The sequence below is a fragment of the Carcharhinus amblyrhynchos genome, chromosome 12 (genome assembly GCF_965287045.1).
Source record: "Carcharhinus amblyrhynchos chromosome 12, sCarAmb.v2.hapA, whole genome shotgun sequence".
Classification (NCBI taxonomy): domain Eukaryota; kingdom Metazoa; phylum Chordata; class Chondrichthyes; order Carcharhiniformes; family Carcharhinidae; genus Carcharhinus; species Carcharhinus amblyrhynchos.
Genome location: NC_137335.1, coordinates 14,463,413 through 14,488,134, shown reverse-complemented (window position 1 = coordinate 14,488,134; position 24,722 = coordinate 14,463,413). Strand labels below are relative to the sequence as shown.

The following is a 24,722-nucleotide window of genomic DNA, read 5'->3' as shown; positions in this document are numbered from 1 at the left end:
AAATGCAATGGGTCAGCTCCCTGTCGCACCCTGTGTAAAAAGTCTGACAACACCAGGTTTTAGTCCAACCTATTTATTTGATAATATACTCACAAGCTTTCGGGGTTAGTCCCTTCGTCAGGTGAATGGAGAGTTCTGGCCTCAGACAGAGCATATAAAGCACAGACAGTTTAGAGATTACTGATTAGTTCTAATCAGTAATCTCTAAACTGTCTGTGCTTTATATGCTCTGTCTGAGGCCAGAACTCTCCATTCACCTGACGAAGGGACTAACCCCGAAAGCTTGTGAGTATATTATCAAATAAATAGGTTGGACTAAAACCTGGTGTTGTCAGACTTTTTACTGTGTTTACGCCAGTCCAACGCCGGCATACCCACATCATGGCACCCTGTGTGGGCAGCACGGTGACACAGGGGGTTAGCACTGCTGCCTCACAGCACCAGGGTCCCGGGTTTGATTCCCGGCTTGGGTCACTGTCTGTGTGGAGTTTGCACATTCTCCCTGTGTCTGTGTGGGTTTCCTCTTGGCGCTCCGGTCTCCTCCCACAGTCTAAAGATGTGCAGATTATGTGCATTGGCCAAGCTAAATTCTCCCTCAGTCTGCCGGATAGGTGCTATAGTGTGGCGACTAGGGATTTTCACAGTATCTACATTACAGTGTTAATGTAAGCCTACTTGTGACACTAATAAACTTGAAACTTTTACTTTAAAAGCTGTTGAGGTGGGGAGCACTGTTCTCTGGCATTTGGGTGCAATGAGTTGGCAGCAACTTAGGTTGGGAAAATGTTTTTTCCCCCAAGATTTAGCAAATGCAAGTTTGACTTCACCCAGAACTCCACCATTTCTATCCGAACTCATACAAAGACCCCATTTGTCCATCACATTTGTGCTCACTGACCTGCACTGGCAACCCATCAATTTTACAATAGAATCCCGCTGGCTCAGAAAGAGGCCACTTGGCCCATCTGGTCTGCATCACCCTCCAAAAGAGCATCTTACCCAGGTCCTCCCCTCTGCCCTCTCCCCGTAACCCTGCACATTTACACTGCCAATTCACCTAACCTGCTCATCGTTGGACACTAAGGGGCAATTTAGCATGGCCAATCCACCTAACCTGCTCACCTTTGGACACTAAGGGGCAATTTAGCATGGCCAATCCACCTAACTTGCTCACCTTTGGACACTAAAGGGCAATTTAGCATGGCTAATCCATTTAATCTGCACACAATTGGACATTAAGGGGCAATTTAGCATGGCTAATCCATCTAACCAGCACATATTTGGAAACTAAGGGTCAATTTACAATGGTCATATGGAAAACCAGCACACCTTTCAGACTGTGAATGGAAACCGGAGCACCCGGAGGAAACCCACACGGACACAGGGACAATGTGCACAGTCCTCACAGACAGTGACCCAAGGCCGGTATTGAACCCAGGTCCCTGGCGCTGCGAGTCAGCAGTGCTAACCACTGTGCCACAATGCCACCCATCAGCAAAGATTGGATGTCTCCGACCACTGGAAAGCCTGCGTAACGTGTGAACAATGTCTGTCAATGCGCGAGTGAGGAGGCAAACATCCATACGGCAAACCAGAATGATAGGGAGTGGGATAGCTTGATCTTGGGTTTGGACATAGCTCGGCACAACATTGACGGCCGAAGGGCCTGTACTGTGTTGTGCTGTTCAATACCTGAGTACTCTTGAGTAATAATTGCCTTCAGGGGATGAAGGGAAATATTGGGCAGGGAGGGGGGATACAAGGTGAGGAATAAAAACCAGGAAAAATGTCCTTGGAGAAATCAGAACTGAATTGGCTGTTAACCGGTGACGCCAGCAGGTTTAAGTCAAGAAGCCCACTTTGGGTTTTTTGCGTTTGAGGATTGAAATTGTGTTGCGCTGCATTCTCTTGTGGGAGTCATCTCCACGGTAACAGTAATCGCAGCAGAGGCAACCGTTTCCATGGGAACTCACACCGCATTTAAGAGGATATGAATCCCATACCTACGCTGCCCAGCAGCTGAGTGGAGACTCTGAACTGGTTTGTCAAACCACCTCACCTGCAGAATGAGAGGCCTCCTCCACCTGACCTTCACCCTCGTCAGAATCCCGTGGCCTAGGGTCATTGCCTCGAGGGTGCCAACCCTCATTCCCACAATGCTCCTTGTCTCCTCGAGTGGCGTGCAGGATGTGATTTTTTGATCTGTTGCAGGCTTTTAATTAACTAGCCTAGTTACCAGTGGCCCCAATGCTGGAGGAGGGTCACACAAATTCATTCCTGCATGAAGTGGCAACGTGAGAGAAAAACAGAGACGCTCCAACGCACCGTGCAGGACTTTCTCACAGGCACAGTTAGAATCATAGAAACCCTACAGTGCAAAAGGTGGCCATTTGGCCCATCCAGCCTGCATGAGCAACCACCCAGGCCCTAATCCCATATTTACCCTGTTTATTCTTCAGGCACTAAGGGGCAATTTAGCACAGCCAATCCACCCAACCTGCACATCGTCTGGACTGTGGGAGGAAACCCACGCAGACATGGGGAGAATGTGCAAACTCCAGATAGACAGTGGCCCAAGCCGGGAATCGAACCCAAGTCACTGATGCTGTAAGGCAGCAGTGCTAACCACCATGCCATTGAGAGTTAATCTGGCCATATCTCACATCTCCCTTCCCCAGGGTACGACCACACCTTCCACTCAAAACACTGCAATTAGAACAATCTGTAAATCCTTTATACAAAATTAGAGCCTTTGGGTTTCTAAAAATTGACTCAGAGTTTCTAACGTCCTAAAGGGACGGCACGGTAGCACAGTGGTTAGCACTGCTGCCTCACAGCGCCAGGGACCCGGGTTCAATTCCCGGCTTGGATCACTGTCTGTGCGGAGTCTACACGTTCTTCCCGTATCTATGTGGGTTTCCTCCAGGTGCTCCTGTTTCCTCCCACAATCCAAAGATGTGCAGGTTGGGTGGATTGGCCATGCTAAATTGCCCCCTTAGTGTCCCAAGAAGTGCAAGTTAAGTGGATTGGCCATGCTAAATTGTCCCCTTAGTATCCCAAGATGTGCAAGTTAGGTGGATTGGCCATGCTAAATTGTCCCCTTAGTATCCCAAGATGTGCAGGTTAGGTGGACTGGCCATGCTAAATTGCCCCTTTAGTGTCCCAAGATGTGCAGGTTAGGTGGATTGGCCATGCTAAATTGCCCCTTCAGTGTCCCAAGATGTGCAGGTTAGGTGGACTGGCCATGCTAAATTGTCCCCTTAGTGTCCAAAGATGTGTGGATTAGGTGGATTGGCCATGCTAAATTGTCCCCTTAGTGTCCAAAGATATTGGATTAGGTGGATTGGCCATGCTAAATTGTCCCCATAGGGTCAGGGGGACTAGTCAGGGTAAGTGCATGGGCTATGGGGATAGGGCCTGGATAAGATTGTGGTTGGTGCAGACCTAATGGGCTGAATGACGTCCTTCTGCACTGTAGGATTCTATGAATTGATGCTTAATGCTGCCAATGTGGAAGTTAACGGGAAGCAAACCACAGATGGCAATTCAGTCGCATCCACCTCCACATCCAGACTCCTGACTTATTCTCCAACACGGGATTCATAATGCCTACTTGTTTAATAACCTTTTATCTGGCACCTTGTCAAATGCATACTGAAAATCCATTCACTCATTCCACTTAAACTGATAGGCTCACAGAGATTTATAACGCTAAAGGAGGCCATTCAGCCCATTGTGTCCATGCTGGTCAACAAAGAGCTGACTGCACAAATCATTTTCCAAGGTTGGCCCATAGCCCTGGAGGTTATGTCAACGCAAGTGAATGTGTAAATACTTCCTAAATGTTATGAGAGTCTCTGAATCAACCACCCATTCAGGCAGTGAGTTACAGACACCCCCCACCCTCCTGGGTGGAAAGGTTTCTCCTCATAGCCTTCTACCTCTCACCTTAAATCTATGCCTCCTGGTTATTGACCCCTCTACTGATGGACACAATGCCTTCCTATTCACCCTAACTATGCCTCTCATAATCTTATCCATCTCTCCGTTCCCCTCTCAACATTTGCTGCTTCAAGGAAAACAACCCTTGCCTATTCAATCTCCCTCAGAGCTTCCAGCCCAGCCAGCATCCTGGTAAATCTCCTCTGCACCCTCTCCAGTGCAGTCCCAATCCTTTCGATAATTTCCATCTAGCCACATCTTCAAAAAACTTTTTTAAAAAAATTGTCAGACATGATTCTCCTTTCGTAAAACCATGTCAAGATAGCTAATCGTGGGCCAGCACGGTGGCACAGTGATTAGCACTGCCGCCTCACAGCACCAGGGACCTGGGTTCGATTCCCAGCTTGGGTCACTGTCTGTGCGGAGTCTGCACGTTCTCCCCGTGTCTGCGTGGGTTTCCTCCGGCTGCTCCGGTTCCTTCCCACAGTGCGAAAGATGGGCAGGTTAGGTACATTGGCCATGCTAAATTCTCCCTCAGGGCGTGGCGACTAGGGGATTTTCACAGGAAGTTCATTGCAGTGTTAATGTCAGCCGACTTGTGACACTAACAAAATAAACTTTAAACTAAGCATGTTGTGATTTTCTGAGCACATTGTTAGCACTTCCTTAACAGTAGGTCCCGGCGTTTCCTCGATGACTGGTTGTCAGGGTAACAGGCTTGAGGTCTCCTACTTTCTCTATCCTTCTTTTGAACAGTAGTGTTACATTTGCTGCCATCCAATCCACCAGGGCTGCTCTCAAATCTCAGGAAATTGGGAAGATCCCAGACAACATAAAGAACTCTAAGAGGACTAGACAGGGTAGATGCATGAAGGATGTTCCCAATGGTGGGAGGGTTTCCAGAATCAGGGGTCACAGTCTGAGGATACAGAACCACAGAATTCCTACAGTGCAGAAGGTTGGCCATTTGGCCCATCGAGCCTGCACCGACAACCATCCCACCTAATCCCCCTCACGCAAAGGCAATGGCATCTTTTGGAATGTGGGAGGAAACCAGAGGCAACCCATGCAGAAACGGGGAGAATGTGCAAACTCTACGCAGGCAATCACCCAGAGCTGGAATTGAACCCGGGTCCCTGGTGCTGTGAGGCAGCAGTGCTAACCACTGCGCCACCGTGCCACCCAAACAGGGTAGATAGTTTACAATGGCGATGAGGAGAAATTTCTTCACCCAGAGACCGGTCACTCTATGGAATTTGCTTTCACGGAATGTAGTTGAGGCCAAAACATTGAGGGCAGGGTTTTACGGCCTCAGGTTCGTCCCGAGACTGGAAAGTCCTGCCAGAGGTCAACGGACATTTCCATTATCTGTCCCTCACTCAGTCCAACTCCATGGCGGGTGGGGCAGTAGAATCCCAGTACTAATGTTTCCAAGAAACAATTAGATATACCACTTGAGGTGAAGGGGTTCAAAAGATACAAGGGAGGAAGGTAGGGATCAGGCTATTGAATTGGATGATCAGCCATGACCAGGAAATCTGACCAGCACGGTCGGGTTGGGCTGAAGGGCCTGTTCCTGTGCTGTCTATCAGCCATTACGATGATCAGCCATCGTAACGAATGGCGGAGTGGGCTCGGAGGGCTGAATGGCTTCCTCCTGCTCCTATGTTCTTACCTGTCATTCACAACACACTCCCGCTGCAGCGAGGCCAAAGAATATGGGGGCTGGTCAAATCTCCGCTCACTGCAGCAGGGTGGGAAAATCCCACCGGTGGGAACAGTGGTAAGATTCCAGCCCCTGTCACTATAGTTACCTCCTTTAGAACCTCAGGATATGGGCTGTAAGATGCAGGGAGTTTATCGGTTTTAAAATCCTGTAAGGTTGATAAGGTTGTTAAGAAGGCATACGGTGTGTTAGCTTTCATTGGTAGAGGGATTGAATTTCAGAGCCGTGAGATCATGTTACAACTGTACAAAACTCTGGTGCGGCCACACTTGGAGTATTGCGTACAGTTCTGGTCGCCGCATTATAGGAAGGATGTGGAGGCATTGGAAAGGGTGCAGAGGAGGTTTACCAGGATGTTGCCTGGTATGGTGGGAAGGTCTTACGAGGAAAGGCTGAGAGACTTGAGGTTATTTTCATTAGAGAGAAGATTAAGAGATGACCTAATTGAGACATACAAGATGATCAGTGGGTTAGATAGGGTGGACAGTGAGAGCCTTTTTCCTCAGATGGTGATGGCTAACACGAGGGGACATAGCTTTAAATTGAGGGGTGGTAATTAAAGGACGGATGTCAGAGGTAGGTTCTTTACTCAGAGGGTAGTAAGGGCATGGAATGCCCTGCCTGCAGCAGATGTGGACTCGCGAACTTTAAGGGTGTTCAAATGGTCAGTGGATAGGCATATGGATAACATTGGAACAGTTTAGGTTAGAGGGTCATTAGATTGGTTCCACTGGTCGGTGCAACATCGAGGGCCGAAGGGCCTGTTCTGCGCTGTAATGTTCTATGTTTTATGTTCTATGTAAGTTTCCCTAGCACTTTTCATGCACTGTTATTAATTGCTCCAAGTTCATCACCAGGAGATTACCAATTAACCTTGTCACCTTACACAATACAAGATTTAAAATAACCTCTTCCTTGGTTAGTCCCACGGTGCATTGTTCTAGGAAGCTGTCTCAATGCATTCTATGAAAACACCCTCCAGGGGGTCTTTGCCAACTGAATTTGTCCAAACTATGTGTAGATTTAACACCCTCAGAATCATTGCACTCAACAGTAACTTTCGGAAGTCAATCGATTAAATATTTGGAAGGAGATTGGGGGAGGAAACTTGCGGGGCTAATGGGGAAAGAGGAGGAGGAATAAGATTAATTGCGTGGTTCTTTTAAAGTGCCAACACATCGATATAATGGGTTGAATAGCTTCTGTGCTGTAACATTCTATAAATAACTGTATAGGGAGGATGTTATTAAACTGGAAGGGATGTAAAAAAGATTTACAAGGATGTTACCAGGACTGGGAGTTTTGATTACAAGGAGAGGCTGGGTAAGCTGGGACTTCTTTCCCTGGAGTGTAGGAGGATGAGGAGTGACCTTATGGAGGTTTATAATATCATGAGGGGCATAGATAGGTCTTTTCCCCAGGGTAGGAGAGTCCAAAACCAGAAGGTATAGGTTTAAGGTGAGGGAGGAAAGGAACCTGAGGGGCAACTTTTTCACACAGAGGGTATGGTGTGACTATGGAATGAGCTGCCAGAGGAGGTGGCAGAGGTGGGCACACTTACAACATTTAAAAGACATTTGGACAGGTGCGTGGAAAGGACAGGTTTAGAGGGATAGGGGCCAAATAGGGACTGGTTCAGTTTAGGAAATCTGGTCGGCATGGTTGAGATGGGCCGAAGGGCCTGTTTCCGTGCTGTGTATCTCTATGATCCAAATGCAACATCACTTAGGTGGGACAGCATTGTTACAAGACAGACATGTAACACTCCTCCCCTACTCTACACACGCTATGTTCATGAGGACAGTGGTACCCAGAAGAACCATAGAATCCCTACAGTGCAGAAAGAGCCCATTCGGCCCATTGAGTCTGCACTGACTCTCCGAAAGAGCATTTTACCAGGCCCACACACTCCCCCTATTCAGTCCCATAACCCTGCGCTTTTAACATGCCCAATCCACCTAACCTACACATCTTGGGACACTAAGAGGCAATTTTGAATGGCCAATCCACCTAACCTGCACAATTAGGACCTAAGGGATATTTTACCATGGCCAATCCACCTAACCTACATATCTCTGGACTGCGGGAAGAAACCGGAACACCCAGAGGAAACCCATGCAGACACGGGATGAACGTGCAAACTCAACCCAGACAATCACCCAAGAACCTGGGTTCCTGGCACAGTAAGGCAGCAGTGCCAAACACTCTGCCACCGTGCCGCCCCAGATGTGTATGTTTTTGCTGTAGGTTTATGAAGCTGGACATTATTGGTTTCCAGGCAGATTGCGTCCATGCCTGCCTCAATCATCTAGGGGTAGGAGTGTCCACCATCTTGGTCTTCATTAGCAAGGCACACACCATGGATCTGCAGGGGTACACCTGGATTAACCTCTTGTTCCTATTAACTGGTAGATACAAACAAATATTGGCATTTTGTTTTGAGTTTAATCCATCAATGGGGCAACACAGACCATCATAGACCCGGGAAATTTGACCAGATCAATGGGAAATACACAGGCACGATCAAGTTATCCAAATCTTGAGGGACTAGGCTTCAGGGACACTTGCTGCTGGCAGGTTATTGCCGAGGCACTCTCCCCTCCCTAGTGCCCCAATCTCAAGGGGAAAACAACCCTGATGATGTGTAGGTTGCATAATCAAGGCAATTAAAGACTCCTTACCTTGGCCAAGTGAGAATTGATCCACTTTGTGAAAGTTCGCTTCTGTACAGCTTCCTGTTCATCTGCAAAAACATTAACAGGACAGGGGTGAGAAATGCAGGAGGGAATCGTTAAACTTTACACCAAAGCAAGGAAGTACTTTAACGCTGATATCCGGCTGCAGAATAGTGAGGTGCCAATTTTTCTTGTCCCGCCTGCCATGGGATTCGTATCAGGTAAGGGGCGGACTATAGATAGATCCATTGATGTTGGACAGGATTTTCCAGTTTTGGGGCAAGCGTGGCTGGAAAACTTCATCCTGAGTGATAACTCGGAACAACTCACAATGCACAGAACAGGGAGCAGGAACTGCAGACATTCAAGGTTACAATCAGATCAACCACGATGTTACTGATCTATACAGCCGTCCAGTAACAGAAAGCTTAGCGGAGAGGAAATTTCCGTGGCAACTGCTCCCCAAGACAGCCAGACTCAGGACCCGAGGCAATCATTACCTCAATCAGGGAGCTCATACTCCAAGAGGCCCACCTCATTGGCCTCACTGTGGTCATTACAAAGAGCCCCCCCCCCCCCCCCCCCAGCAATCATGGGGTCCCTCTTCCCAGTCTCCGGAGTTGTTCTTCCCTCATTGCCCCACCACAGATACTGGGAAAGCTACTCAGTGGAAGTTGATCTAAATGGGAATCAGGCCGGTTCTCTAACAGGCAGCGAAAGTGCATTGCCACCATGACAAGTTGGATATATACCAATAGGTATCAGTTGCAGAACTGGAGCTGACTATCACACTGGTGCTGCCACAGTGCTGAGGGAGTGCCACACTGGCACAGGTGGCATCTTTCAAATGAGATATCAAACCACGGCCCACTGGACTGGCTGAGAAAGACCCTGTGGAATAATATTGAAGAACGGTTCTCCCCCAACTCCTGGTCAATTTTTATTCCCACAACCACCAACTTAATTGGCCATTCATCTAAATTTATGGGATCTTGCTGTGTCCGACTTACAAAATCACAGCGACTACACCTCAGAGGTAATTAGGATATAGGAAGGATTTCGGGGCTTCTTGAGAATGTATAAAAGTTCTGTATGAATAAGAATTCTTCCCTTTATCCATTTTCATAGAATAGATAGATGCATTTTACGTCTGAGTTAGAAAGGACGTGTGGATTAGGAGCAGAAGTAGGCCACATCTGCCCCTCTGGCTTGCTCTGCCATTCAGGAGCATCATGGCTGACCTGATTGTAGCCTCGATCCCACAATCCCGCCTACCCCTCGATGACCTTTCACCCCCTTGTTAATCAAGACTCTATCCAGCTCCACCATTGTAATAAGCCCTCCGAGGCAGAAGTTCCTTCAGTAAAATCCCTTTATTTACAAGTCTGACTACAGCACACAGAGTGCTTTCAGTTAGCAGCCTACACTAAGAGTGCCAGAGGAACTGACATGCCTGGTTAAGTACAAAGCAAGAGGCTCCCTGATTGGCCTATCAATTTGACCTTTAATCAGGGAGTTCATATTCTAACAGGCCCGATTAAAGTCATTACAGCCATTAAGATATTCAAAGTGCGCGATTTTACTGGCCATTCATGTTACAGTCCCACTGCAGTGAGGTCAGAGAATTCAGCTGCCAGCCAAATCTCCATTCCTGACTTGATTTGATTTGATTTATTATTGTCACATGGATTGTTTCTTGCGCGCTGTACAGACAAATCATACCGTTCATCGAGAAGGGAAGGAGGGAGTGCAGAATGTAGTGTTACAGTCATAGCTAGAGTGTAGAGAAAGATCAACTTAATGCAAGGTAGGTCCATTCAACAGTCCGACAGCAGCAGGGAAGAAGCTGTTCTTGAGTTGGTTGATACGTGACCTCAGTCTTTTGTATCTTTTTCCCGACGGAGGAAGGTGAAAGAGAGAATGGCTGGGGTGCATGGGGTCCTTAATTATGCTGCCTGATCCTGCTTTGCTGAGGCAGCAGGAAGTGTAGACAGAGTCACTGGGTGGGAGGCTGGTTTGCATGACGGACTGGGCTACATTCACGATCTTTTGTCGTTCGTTGCGGTCTTGGGCAGACCAGGAGCCCATACCAAGCTGTGATACAACCAGAAAGAATGCTTTCTATGGCGCATCTGTAAGGCATTGATGGGCTTTCTTAACTATAATGTTGGCATGAGGGGACCAGGACAGGTTGCTGGTGATCTGGACACCATAAACTTGAAGCTCTCGACCCTTTCTACTTCGTCCCCGTTGATGTAGACAGGGGTGTTTTGTTGACATTGAGGGAGAGATTCACCGTGGCGGGGTGGGAAAATCCCGCCGGTGTGAACGGTGGTAAGATTCCGGCCTAAATCTCTGCTTCCTCTGCCTTTTGAGGAAGAGAGTTCCAGAGATCCATCACTCCCTGTGAGGAAAGAAATTCTCCCCATCCCCCTCTTAAATGGGTGACCCCTTATTTTTAAATAGTGACCCCCTGGGTCCTAGATTCTTCCCCAAGAGGAAACTTCCTCTCCACGTCCTCCCTGAATGGAACGGAATTAAAATTGGAATGAAATGTAAAACGCGCAACTCAACACTTGGCCTATTGTCTGTGACTTGAAGCCACTGACTGGTTAGTGCTCACTCATTTCCCAAAAGAACTGAAGATCTCAAGGAGGGAAAGTTAAACACAGCAAACTAATTGACATGAGCTTAAATATAAACAGCAAATATGCAACAGGCCAGTCAGTAACTGTGAAAGGGGAAAGCAGTTTAATGTTAATCGCTTTAGGCAGAGGTCCCTGTTAAAATGGATCTGTAATCTTGTTTTCTCCCATTCACTGCTGAATCTGTCACAGATTTGTGGCACTTTTTGATTTTATTCACCAGTTTTGTTTCACCACATTCCCACCCCCCACCACCTCTCTCTCTTTCTCAACATATAAGCTACATGTCGCTCACATGCAAACAGTTCCATGTTAAACCAATCATGGTTCCAAACAGATATCCAAATGCCTCTTAGCATGTATGACAAAAAGGCAGTGGTGTAGTGGTATTGTCACTAGTCTAGTAATCCAGAGACGCAGGGAAATTCTTTAGAGATCTGGGTTCGAGTCCCACCAGGGCAGATAGTGAAATTGGAATTCAATAAAAATCTGGAATTTAATGTCTCATGATGACCATTGTCACTTGTCATAAAAGCCCATCTGGTTCACAGATGCACACTCACATGCCACCCCACACCCTCATATCTCCCACACACCATAATGGGCAGCACAGTGGTTAGCACTGCTGTCTCATCGTATCAGGGATCCGGGTTCGATTCACGGCTTGGATCACTGTCTGTGCGGATTTTGTGCGAATTAGGTTGACTGACTATACTAAGTTGCCCCTTAATGTCAGCGGATAAACAGGGGAAATTGTGGGGTTGTAGGCCTGGGTGGAATTGTGGTCAGTGCAAGCTCAAGGGGCTGAATGGCCTCCTTCTGCACTGTAAGGACTCAATGATTCTATTGTATGTGAATAGCGCTAATAGAAAGGGTCAAGAGCTTCCAGTTTTTAGGTGTCCAGATCACAAACAACCTGTCCTGATCCCCCCCATGCTGACACTATAGTTAAGAAAGCCCACTAACACCTCTACTTTCTGAGACTAAGGAAATTTGGCATGTCTGCTACAACTCTCACCAACTTTCACAGATGCACCATAGAAAGCATTCTTTCTGGTTGTATCACAGCTTGGTATGGGCTCCTGCTCTGCCCAAGACCACATGAAACTACAAAAGGTTGTGAATGTAGCCCAATCCATCACGCAAACCAGCCTCCCAACCATTGATTCTGCCTACACTTCCCGCTGCCTTGGAAAAACAGCCAGCAAAATTAAGGACCCTATGGACACCGGACATTCCCTCTTCCACCTTCTTCCTTCGAGAAAAAGTTACAAAAGTCTGAGGTCACATACCAACCGACTCAAGAACAGCTTCTTCCCTGCTGCTGTCAGACTTTTGAATGGACCTACCTCACATTAAGTTGAGCTTTCTCAACACCCTAGCTATGACTGTAACACTACATCCTGCACTCTCTCATTTCCTTCTCTATGAACAGTATGTTTTGTCTGTACACTGCGCAAGAAACAATACTTTTCACTGTATGTTAATATGTGTGACAATAATAAATCAGATCAAATACACAAATGGAAGTCTTTCTTGCTTTGTTTCTCACTCAGGTCTGGAGCTGTTCATAGATTGTGTCCCAGGATAATCCTGAGAATAATCTATTGAATTAGCATTGGTATAGATCGATCCTACTAGCTCCCACTGTCCCCCAAGGACCAATCCTATTGGCTCTCAATGTTCCCCAAGGGAGCCTGTTCCATGGATTGGCCACTTGTTCTGAGCTCATTCCCCTTTCACTTATTAAACACTAAAGAAACGGAGAAGGTTTAAAGTGTTTCAAATCGAAATGGCTCCAGAAGTCCAGGGAAATCAGAAAGGTAAGTTACGAGGCAGCGATTAAAAAGGATTTCCTTTTGAACGCTGATAGTAAGCAAAAACTGAAGGTGTGAATTGGTGGGGGGGGAATCCCTTGACAATTGGAGGGCAAAGGTGACAGGAGATGTTTAAAATAAATAACTGACTCAGAATCAATTCCGGTTGCAGAGCTTTGGCTGCAGAGAACAAAATCTCCTTGATCGCAGCCATTTGGAGATATTTAAGACTATTTATTAGCGTCACAAGTAGGCTTACATTAACACTGCAATGAAGTTACTGTGAAAATCCCTTAATCGCCACACTCCTGTTCGGGTACACCGAGGGAGAATTTAGCATGGTCAATGCACCCTAACCAGCGCATCTTTCGGACTTTGGGAGGAAGCCAGAGCACCCGGGGGAAAACCCACGCAGACACGGGGAGAATGTGCAGACTCCGCACACATTAGTGACCAAGCCCAGGTACCTGGCACTGTGAGGCAGTAGTGCTAACCATTGTGTCACTGTGCCACCCCTAGTGACAGGAGGCAAGGGTTCTACTTGGTCAACCCCAGAATCACTGAGCAGCCCCTCTCTCTGGCTCCGTGCCCCTGTGTGCGCCATCAACAACTTCCCTTAATAAAGTGCCTCTGGTATTACAAACTAGCCTAACGTACTTCACAGGAGTGTGTGACTCAGTCCAAATGAGTCAGTGAGGGAGATATTAATATAGCAACATCTAAAAGGATGGGGGACAGCAGGGGAGAGTCGGAGAGGTTCAGGGAGACGATTCCATAGCTCAGGCTCATCCTGGGTGACGCAATTAAACTTTGGGAGACTCCAGAGGTCAGGATGAGATGGCTGGAGTTCTGTCTGAGTGTCAGGCTCTGACTAGAACCAGCGCGTATCCCTCCAGATGCACCAGTTTTGTGACCAGGTTTTTAGTGGGGTTGGTGGGTGGGTTTACTCTGGCAGGGCAGGATAGACATCAGGGTCATCATCTTTAAAGGGCACCATGATCTGTGCTAAAAAATATACTGCCCGCCAACCCCCCCATCCAATGGCACAGGGCGCCCCCCCACCCCCAACACACACAAGCATCAGGCCTAAGACCCAACCCCCAATGTCAGAGGCTCTTCTCCAACCAGTGTGAACAGTGCCAACCTGTGCTGGGGAGAGCCAGAGGGCACTAGTGGGGTAGCAGTACCAGGGGGCAGTGCCAGACGAGACTGCTGGTGTGGCAGTGCTAGGGGACAGTGCCAGGGGAGAGTGCCAGGGACAGCACCAAGGGGCAGTGATGGGGTGGCAGTGCCGGTGGGCCAGTGGGAAATGGCAGGGTGACAGTGTCAGGAGAGAGTGCAGGGGAGAGCACTCTTCCTCCCACAGTCCAAAGATGTGCAGGTTAGGTTGATTGGGAGTGCCAGGGGACAGTGCCAGAGGGCAGTGCCCGGGTGTGGGTGCCAGGGGACAGTGCCAGAGGGCAGTGTTGGAGAGAATGCCAGGGGGCAGTGCAGGGACCAGGACACTGCAGGGACTTGTCCCTCCCCCGCCCCCAGTGGTGGGGGCCTATATCCAGTGGGTGCCCCCAGTGGGTTCCCCTTGACTGATTCCCGTGTCTGTGCACCTGCTGCAAACTCTCACTGGCTATGAATACTCAGTAAATAGGGCATCATGTGGCTGGCAAGGCCTTTAATTATTCTCACAGATGCACCATAGAAAGCATTCTCTCTGGTCGTATCACAGCTTGGTATGGGCTCCTGCTCTGCCCAAGACCGCAACAAACTACAAAAGGTCATGAATGTAGCCCAATCTGTCACACAAACCAGCCTCCTATCCATTGACTCTGTCTACACTTCCCGCTGCCTCAGAAAAACAGCCAGCATAATCAAGGACCCCATGCACGCCAGACATTCTCTCTTCCACCTTCTTCCAACAGAAGAAAGATACAAAAGTCTGAGGTCACGTACCAACCGACTCGAGAACAGCTTCTTCCCTGCTGCTGTCAGACTTTTAAATGAGCCTACCTCGCATTAAGTTGATCTTTCGCTACACCCTAGCTATTACTGTAACACTATATTCTGCCCTACGTACTCTATGAATAGTATACTTTGGGCGACACAGTTGTTAGCACTGCTGCCTCACCACGTCAGGGAACCAGGTTCGATCCCCGGCTTGGGTGACTGCCTGTGTGGAGTTTGCACATTCTCTCTGTGTCTGCGCGGGTTTCCTCCGGGTGCTCCGGTTTCCTCCCACACTCCAAAGATGTGCAGGTTAGGTTGACTGGCCATGCTAAATTGTCCCTTAATGGCAGGGGATTAGCGGGGTAAACATGAGGGGTTATGGGATAGGGCCTGAGTGGAATCATTAGACACATGAGAAATATTTTGATGGCACCATGTAAATGGTCACCACAAAACACACATCAGGGTGATCTGATAGCTGCTCTGGACTGAGTATACCTTGGCAGTGATTGTTCTTAGACTACACAGACACCAGTTGACAACTAAAAAGACTTTTTTCATTCATTGAATATGGGCATCGCTGACTGAGCCAGCATTTATTGCCCATCCCCAACTGCCGTTCAGATGAGTGTCTTGCTCATCATTTCAGAGTCACATGTAGGCCAGACCAAGTAAAGAGGGCAGATTTCCTTCCCTAAAGGACATTAGTGAACCAGGTGAGTTTTTATAATAATCATTAGACTTTTAATTTCAGATTCTTACTGAATTCAAATTTCACCAGCTGCCATGGTGGGATTCGAACCCAGGTCCTGAAATAAATCCTCAGAGGATGGTGTCTCTTCATCAGATTCCCTTTGTTGACAAATTTATCTTCACTAAGATTACTTCAGGTACAACGTGGGCATGCAGACTACCAGTAGACCTGACACTCCTCATTACATACATAGGTAAGACTCGCGATTAGGCAGGCAGTCATTACCTCAATCAGGGAGCTCATACTCCAAGAGGCCCACCTCATGGGCCTTGTTGAGGTCATTTTGGTTCCCCAGAGCATTATCCTGGGTCTGTAGGTTACTCATCCATTATGCCACCAAGTCCTCATACGTAAAAGCTTTCATGTGTATTAGTGAGGTTACTCATATGATTGATGTGAAGCTATGTGTGTGACCAGCATACACACACATAATATACCATTGGTTCCATTATACCTCTTGCTTTCAACAACTGATCCCTTTTCCACATCTGTGCCAAACAGGGGTGGCATGGTGGCACAATGGTTAGCGCTGCTGCCTCACAGCCTCAGGGACCTGGGTTCAATTCCGACCTTGGGTCACTGGCTGTGTGGAGTTTGCACATTCTCCCCATGTCTGTGTGGGTTTCCTCCTAGTGCTCCGGTTTTTTCCCACACTCCAAAAATGTGCATATTGGCCATGCTAAATTCTCCCATAGTGTCAGGGGATTAGTTGGGGAAATACGTGGGGTTACAGGGATAAGGCCTGGGTGGGGTGCTCCATCGGAGAGTCAGTGCACACTCATTGGGCCAAATGGCCTCCTTCTGCACTGTAAGAATTCTATGACAGGCTCGAGGGACTGAATGGCCTCTTTCTGCACTATTGGATCGCTATGATTCTATGACAGACACGAGGGGCTGAATGGCCCCCTTCTGCACTGTAAGGACTCTATGATTCTATGAAACACGAGGGGCCGAATGGCCGCCTTCTAGATTGTAGGGACTCTATGATTCTATGACAGACATAAGGGGCTGAATAGCGTTCTTCTGCACTGTAGAAACTCTCCGATCCTATGACAGGCTTAAGGAACTGAATGCCCTCTTCTGCACTGTCGAGATTCTATGACAGATGCGAGAGGCTGAATGGCCTCCTTCTGCCCTGTAGGGATTCTATGATCGTAACTGGGTTGTGAGTGGGGGCCGTGTTGTAAAATAAATCAAGGCTGAAGCATTAGCCGGCAGCGCGTCTGTATTCCCTAATAATGTCCAGTGTTTTACAGCACAGGTATCCAGCTGAAACAGGGCGGCTGGTTAGAGAGCACTGTGACACACAGGACAGCCAGCCTGTGCTCAGTGACAGGGGCGGGTGGCTACCCTGTGCTCGCAGTGCTCCCGCTGACAGCAACAAGCCTTCAGACGAGTCCCTCATTTGCAAGCAACAGAACAGCCAGTTTCGCAGACACCTTACCGTGGAGATACTGAAAGAATCCGGTCACCAGGTTCAGCGATGTCACCCTCTTCCCAGAGATCCCCTTGCAGCTGGCCATCATGCGTGACACATCTTGGAATGAACGGTGAGGGTTTTTTTTTCTCTTAAACACTGCGTGATCCCTGAAGGCAACTGTGGGATAGCCCTGCCACCCCCGCAACCCCCCCCCAGGGTTCAACGTGCAGCGTGTCTCTTCATGGGCATGCGGAGTTTCGCCAGGGTACGCAGCCAGAGTACGGCTCCTCCCCGCTCGCTCCCTCCTGCGAGCGACGTCCAGCTAACGGATCACGGATCGCGCCCAGAGTGCACGGGGTTGGGGGGGGCGTCTGTCTGGCAGGACCTGGACGCAGCTTCTCTTGCGGGGTGGGGGGTGCGGGGGGCGCAGACTGGCAGGCAGTAGGCGCCAGTCCGGCTTTCGGGAAGAAAGTTGTCCTTGCCAGCCAGAGCGAGTGCAGCTCCAGTGCTAAAACATCAGCTGGCCTCTGAGCAGAGACACACACGCACATGCACACAGCCCGAGCTCAGACTGCAGAGGACTGACAGGGAACTGCCTTCCTGCTGCAGTGATGTTACGTTCGCAAGCATCTCAAGAGAAGATTACCCTTCGCGTCGCTCCCCCCCCCGCCCCCCCCCAACCACCCCCAGCTTCCACCGTGCGCATTCCTCCTACAGGAAGCCAGAGTGAGGGCTCAACGCTTTCCCACACGCTGAATTTTAAAAAATGATGCAGCACTGTCATCCGTTTCAGAGAAAAATCCGAATCCACAAGACTTAAAATTCAGAGAGGAATGTAAACAAGGACCACCCCCCCACCCCCGTATCGGTTAGTGCTTCCAATCCACTAACGATTGGAGCTGGCTGGAATGTAAGCTGTCCACTCTGTCTCCTCAACGCAATAAAAGACAATGATTCAACAGTGACTGCAGGAGCAAGCTGGCCCCTGGCTGCCCCAGTGCCCTCACGATTCTGCCTCACTTTTTTGAGATGCTCGTGTAGAAAAGCAGGAGGCCATTCAGCCCCTCGGGTCACTCGTAGAATCATAGAATCCCTACAGTGCAGAAGGAGGTCACTCAGCCCATCGGGTTTGTCACAGAATCACACAAACGTTCAGCCGCTACAGTGCAGAAGGAGGCCATTCGGGCCATCAAGTCTGTCATAGAATCATAGAATCCTTACAGTGCAAAAAGAGACCATTCAGCCCAAAGAGTTTGTCACAGAATCATATAATTGCTACAATGCAGAAGGAGGCCATTCGGCCCATCAAATCTGTCGTAGAATCATAGAATCGCTACAGTGCAGAAAGAGGCCATTCAGTCCATCATAGGATCATAGAATTCCTACAGTGAAGAAAGAGGAAATGCTGGAAAATCTCAGCAGGTCTGACAGCATCTGTAAGCAGTGGAAAAAGTTGACGTTTTGAGTCCAGATGACCCTTTGTCAATGCTCTTCCTAAAGTAGTTGGTTGCCCGTGAAAGGCTCATATCAATAACAGACCTTTTATTCATTGGTATAGCATGGCAGTACAGTGGTTAGCACCGCTAGCTTACAGCACCAGGGACCCAGGTTCGATTCCCGTCTTGGGTCAGTGTCTGTGCGGAGTCTGCACATTCTCCCCGTGTCTGCGTGGGTTTCCTCCGGGTGCTCCGGTTTCCTCCCACACTCCAAATGATGTGCTGGTTAGACACATTGGCCATGCTAAATTCTCCGTCAGTGTACCCGAACAGGCGCCGGAATGTGGCTAGATTTGCACAGTAACTTCACAGCAGTGTTAATGTAAGCCTACTTGTGACACTAATAAATTAACTAAAGCACCTTACACTGTGGTAACTCTAGCTTGTGAGTAAGGGGCGACAGAAGGAATAAGGAACATTGAAGAATAACTGTGTGGATCATTGAGTACTCTGCTCCTGGAGTTACCCTGCACTCATACACAAAATAACTTGCATTGATTTAGTGACTTTCTGAACCTCTTAATGTCTCACCAATGTTCACTAATGAAGTGATTTTATAAGTTAGAGGAACCACTTCATGCAAAATGCCCCAGTAAGCATGTCATTTTTTTTGTGGTGTTACACTGTTTAAAGTTTATTTATTATTGTGACAAGTAGGCTTACATTAACAATGCAATGATGTTACTGTGAAAATCCTCTACACTGGAATGCTACCCCCTCCCCTACCATGAAATCGGAGCAGGTGAGGGGCGAACATTGGAAATGTCCATTGACATTCAGGTGGTCTCACTCGAACAAAGCTGTAAAACCCCACCCCTAGTTGCCACACTCCAGCGCCTGTTTGGGTACACTGAGGGAGAATTTAGCAAGGCCAATGCACTTAACCAGCATGTCTTTTGGACTGTGGGAGGGAACCAGAGCACCCGGAGGAAACCCATGCAGACTTGGGGAGGACGCGCAGACTCGGCACAATCACCCGAGCCGGGAATCGAACACGGGTCCCTGGCGCAGTGAGGCAGCAGTGCTAACCACTGTGCTGCCGTGCCACCCCTGTCTGTGCTCCCCTTCAAAATAGGGAGGGTAGACAAAGATTTATCTGAGAGTGTAGCAGCAGTCCTCACTCCTCGATGTCCCCTAAATCTACTCATCGATCTGTCAGCGAACAGATATATCCCCGTGGTAGCTAACTCCCTGCAGGTGCATAAAAGGCGCCGTTCCCAACCATTGTGATTTTCTCCGGCCCTCCCAGCCCATTGCCGCTGCCAAACTGTCACGGAAAGAGGGGGTGGCATTCCCAACACCGAGTAGGAACTTGGGAGCTGGGACAATTTTCGACGTGTCAATGCACCGGTTCAGTTAATATTCTGTTCCAAAGTAAATCTATCTGTAAGGACACAACTCCCTGAGCACAGCAGTGATTTAAGCAACAGGAAACCGAGAATAAATGGCTGGAGATTAAGTGTCACTTTTTCCATACTGTTATTGAACAACAAGCCCTTTCTCCTTGCTGTAGTATATTAAGACGTTACTGTCGTTTCAATAGGCTTTTGTCCATACTACACTGATACCATTCAGTGCTAAAGTTCAGCTTAGAACTTTAGCAAACAGCCAGTGATTATGTTGCAACGATAAAGCAGGAGCTGCTGGTTCAGCCTCAGGATCCGTTGGAAGTGTAGTGGAGGACATGCCCCTGTCTACGTCAATGGGGACGAAGTAGAAAGGGTCGAGAGCTTCAAGTTTTTAGGTGTCCAGATCACCAACAACCTGTCCAGGTCCCCCCATGCCGACACAACAGCTATGAAAGCTCACCAATGCCTTAGATGACAAAGGAAATTTGGAGGAATTTGGAAATTTGGCCCACGTGGAGACTGCATGTTCTCCCCGGGTCTGCATGGGTTTCCTCTGGGCGCTCTGGTTTCCTGCCACACTCCAAAGATGTGCTGGTTAGGTGGACTAGCCATAGTAAATTGCTCATTAGTGTCCCAAGATGTGCAGATTAGGGTGACTGGCCATGGTAAATTGTCCCTTAGTGTCCCAAAGTGTGCAGGTTAGGGAGATTGGCCATGGTAAATTGCCTCTTAGTGTCCCAAGATGTGGAGGTTAGGGAGATTAGCCATGTAAACTGTCTGTTAGTGTCTCAAAGTGTGCAGTTAGAACATAAGAAATAGGAGCAAGAGTAGGCCATCTAGCCCTTCGAGCCTGCCCTGCCATTCAATAAGATCATGGCTGATCTGAAGTGAATCAGTTCCACTTTCCCACTTTCTCCCCATAACCCTTAATTCCCTTGTCTATCAGAAATCTATCTACCCGTGACTTAAATAACTTAAATATATTCAATGAGGTTAGGGAGATTGGCCATGGTAAATTGCCCCTTAGTGTCCCAAGATGTGGAAATAAGGGAAATTAGCCATGGTAAATTTTCTTAGTGTCCCAAGGTGTGCATGTTAGGGGGATATACGTGGGGTTATGGGAGAGTGAGGTTAGGATTGGGTCTGATGATCTACTGGAGAGTCGGTGCAGACTCAATGGGCCGAATGGCCCCCTTCTGCACTGTCGTGATTCTACGTTCTATTTTGCAAGCTTAATTAATGCTTTGCTTAAAATGATGTGGAGAAGTCTGTGGCAGACGTGTTAGCCGAGAGAGAGAGAGAGGGAGAGAGGAGTGCTAACCACTTGACCCCTGCGACCATCAGGCGCCTTGAAGCCATTTTCTGTGGACGGAGGATTTTCCCAAGCCCTCTTTGGCTTCAGCAGCAGCCACATTGTGTGAGCAAGATGCCCCGAGCCGGCCAGTTCCCCTTCACTCTGCTGAACCGACGCAGTCAGAGAAGATTCAACTTCTGGATCACAAAGCGTTCGGCCCTGAGCCGTCCTGAAACCGTCGTGCTGTTTTGATTAAGGCTTGGAAGCCGCAGTCTTCTTCCAGAAATTCCGGAAGAGAAATCAGTTGTGTGCGGAATGGACGGCGGGGGGGCCAGGGGGGGCATTTTCCCTCAATCTTTCCAAGGCCCAATTAATTGCCATTTACAATTTGCATTCCTCCCCCCCCACCCACAACACGTTAACCGTCCTCATGCGGTCGCCATGGCTTTGGGCAAGCTCTGTGTGTGCGCGTGCGCGCACAACAAACACTGCGTTCCGTCAAGGAAACACCCACCCAAGCTGCGTTAGCCTTTGACTCGTCGCCACGGCAACCGGTCTCCTAACGGCTCCCAATTCTTCCTGTCCCTATTCTTAACCTTCATTTCCATCTGAAGGCCTCAGCGTGAGTGTTGGGGGAGGGGTGGGGAGGGGAATCAGGTTTTACTGACGCGGGGAAACTGGTAGAATTAACGGACTGAGATTATCACTTGTGCCGAATGCAGGAGCAGGCGAAGAAGGTTCCAGAAAATCAGCAGGGGAGGGGGAGGGGGAGGGGGCGCGCGGAAACTGACTGAAAAGATGTGAAGGGGGCAACCTGGCTGTTAAAATAACATTCTCCCAATCCCCCAGAAAGGGACGGTATGTCGAGTTGTGGGCTCCAATGTTCAGGGTTTTCACTGGGGACTGACGCAAGATCATAGAATCACCACGTTGCAGGAGCAGGCCATTCGGCCCATCGAGTCTGTGCCCACTCTCTGAAAGAGTAGCTCACCCAGTCCCTATCCCTGTAACCCCATTAAACCCCGCATCTTGGGACACTAAGGGGCAACTGAGCATGGCCAGTCCACCTAACCAGCAGGTCTCTCGGACTGCAGTGGGGGGGGGGGACTGGAGCACCCGGAGGAAACCCACGCAGACACGGAGAGAATGTGCAAACTCCACACAGACTGTGACCCAAGCTGGGAATCGAACCCAGGTCTCTGGTGCTGTGAGGCAGCAGCGCTAACCACTGTGCCACCCGCAATGCAAAAACATCAGAGGGGCTCCTTCACTCCAAACCAAAGTTTCAATCTTTTTGACATTCACATATACCCAATCAGAAAAACCGGTTCAAAATCTCGCTTCTGCAGACGTTTTTCTGACCATTTCTTTCCATTGTGAGTTCCTCCAATGGGATCTGTCGGTGGAAACTCATCATTGTGTAATTATAACCTCCCACCATTGGAGGTGCTGCTGCTTCACCTGTGGTAGGAAAGTATAACTCCAATGTGACGATCCACATTGCGCGAAGAGGGATTTACACCGGAAATATAAAAGAAAGGGCAGAACGAAGACTGAACAACAGCTACGCATTTATCTCCCAGCCCTTGACCCAGCCTGCACCTCCTGCACTAACCAAGACCACAATTGTATTTATCAGTGTCACAAGTAGGCTTACATTAACACTGCAATGAAGTTACTATGAAAATCCCCTAGTCGCCACACTCCGGCGCCTGTTCAGATACACAGGGGCAGAATTCAGCATAGCCAATGCACCTAAGCAGCACGTCTTTCAGACTGTGGGAGGAAACCAGAGGAAACCCACACAGACACTGGGGAGAATGTACAGATTCCGCACAGTGACCCGAGCCAGGAATTGAACCCAGGTCCCTGGCGCTGTGAGGCAGCTGTGCTAACCACTGTGCCACAGTGAAAAGGGTTGTGAATGTAGCCCAGTCCAACACGCAAACCAGCCTCCCATCCATTGACTCCATCTGCACACTGTCTCGGAAAAGCAGCCAACATAATCAAGGACATTCTCTCTTCCATCTTCTCCCGTCGGGAAAAAGATACAAAAGTCTGAGGTCGTATACCAACCAACTCCAGAATAGCTTCTTCCCTGCTGCCGTCAGACTTTTGAATGGACTCACCTTATATTCAGTTGATCTTTCTCTACACCCTAGCTATGACTGTAACACTACATTCTGCACCCTCCTTTCCTTCTCCCCTATGTGCTCTATGAACGGTATGCTTTGTCTGTACAATGTGCAAGAAACAATACTTTTCACTGTATCCCAATACACATGACAATAATAAATCAAATCACCAGTTGGCCTTAACTGCCATGAACAACTCCAAAGGAGATCAACTGGTGCAGGTCTAACTGGAGGTGAACAAACTGCAGTAAAAATTTGGATTTAAATAGCACCTGCAGTGAAGCCCCACTTGTGCCCAAAAAGCCAAGGCTGACACTTCACTGCAGTACTGAGAGGATGCTGCACTGTCGGAGGTGCTGTTATTCAGCTGAAGCATGGAACTGAAACCCCTATTTGCTCTCTCAGGTGGGCCGATTTTGTAGAACTGCGAGGGAGTTTATCCCCTGTCCGAGATTCCTCCCTGAATCCACATGGCTAAACATGAGGCTATCAGGTCCATGTGACATTCCTGTTGTGGGATCTTGCTTTGCTCAGATGTGGCTGCCTTGTTTCCAGCATTACAACGGTGGCTACAATTTAAAAACACTCCTTTGGCTCTAAAGCACTTTGGGACATCCATAGTTCATGGAAAACACCATATAAATGCAATCCTTTTTAAAGTACAAACTTTAGAATCATAGAACCACTACATGTGCAGAAGGAGGCCATACAGCCCATCGAGTTTGCACCAACTACAATCCGACCCCGTAAACCCACATATTTACCCCACTAATCCACTGAACTTGCGCATCTTTGGACACTAAGGGGCAATTTAGCATGGCCAATCCACCTATCCTGCATATCATTGCGGGGTGGGAGGAACCCGGAGGAATCCCACGCAGACACAGGGAGAATGTGCAGACTTCGCACAGACAGTCACCCAAGCTGGGAATTGAACCCGGGTCCCTGGAGCTGTGAGGCAGCAGTGCTAACCACTGTGCCGCGGAGGCACAGAGGTTAGCACTGCTCCCTCACCGTTACCAGAACCTAATCAGTCAAGGGCAGGATTTTCCAGGTTGCTCGCCCCCAAGATTGGAAATTCTTGCCCGAGGTCAATGCATGGTCCACAGAATTTTCTGTCCCGCCCGCTACAATTCCCATGGCAGGCGGGACAGGAAACCTTCACCCTCAACCTTACACCAGAACAGAAGAAAGCGGAGTAGGTACTGGATGAGTTATTGGTTTTAAGAAATCTTTTAAAGAAGGAAAGAGAGAGAGAGACGGAAAGTCAGAAAGGTTTAAAGATGCAATTCCAGAGTCTGGAACCTAGACGTGGCTGCCAAGGGTGGACTGGGGATGGGCAAAGGGCCAGAATTAGTGGAGGGATTGAGGTTAAATATTGACTGCGGGAGTGACTCCCCTGCCCTTCTTCAGAATCCTGTCCCAGGATCTTTCACATCCACCCAAGTAGGCAGATGGGAGCCCAGCATCTCACCCGGAAGACAGTGCAGCACTCCCTCAGTACTGCTGGAGTGTCAACCATGAAGTT

At 48.6% G+C, this 24,722-nt stretch overlaps 1 protein-coding gene across 1 annotated transcript in view; it reads right to left on the bottom strand.

Annotated features, from left to right (window-relative positions):
- The window catches only part of syne1b (spectrin repeat containing, nuclear envelope 1b), a 415,064-nt gene extending 398,041 nt beyond the window's left edge, over positions 1-17,023 (bottom strand). Inside the window, exons 1-2 of the mRNA XM_080200097.1 lie at positions 16,945-17,023; positions 8,350-8,411 (exon numbers count right to left, since the gene is read on the bottom strand). Of these exons, the coding sequence (XP_080056223.1) occupies positions 8,350-8,411; positions 16,945-17,023 (141 nt within the window). The remainder of the gene's footprint in view (positions 1-8,349; positions 8,412-16,944) is intronic.
- Between the last annotated feature and the right edge of the window lie 7,699 nt (positions 17,024-24,722).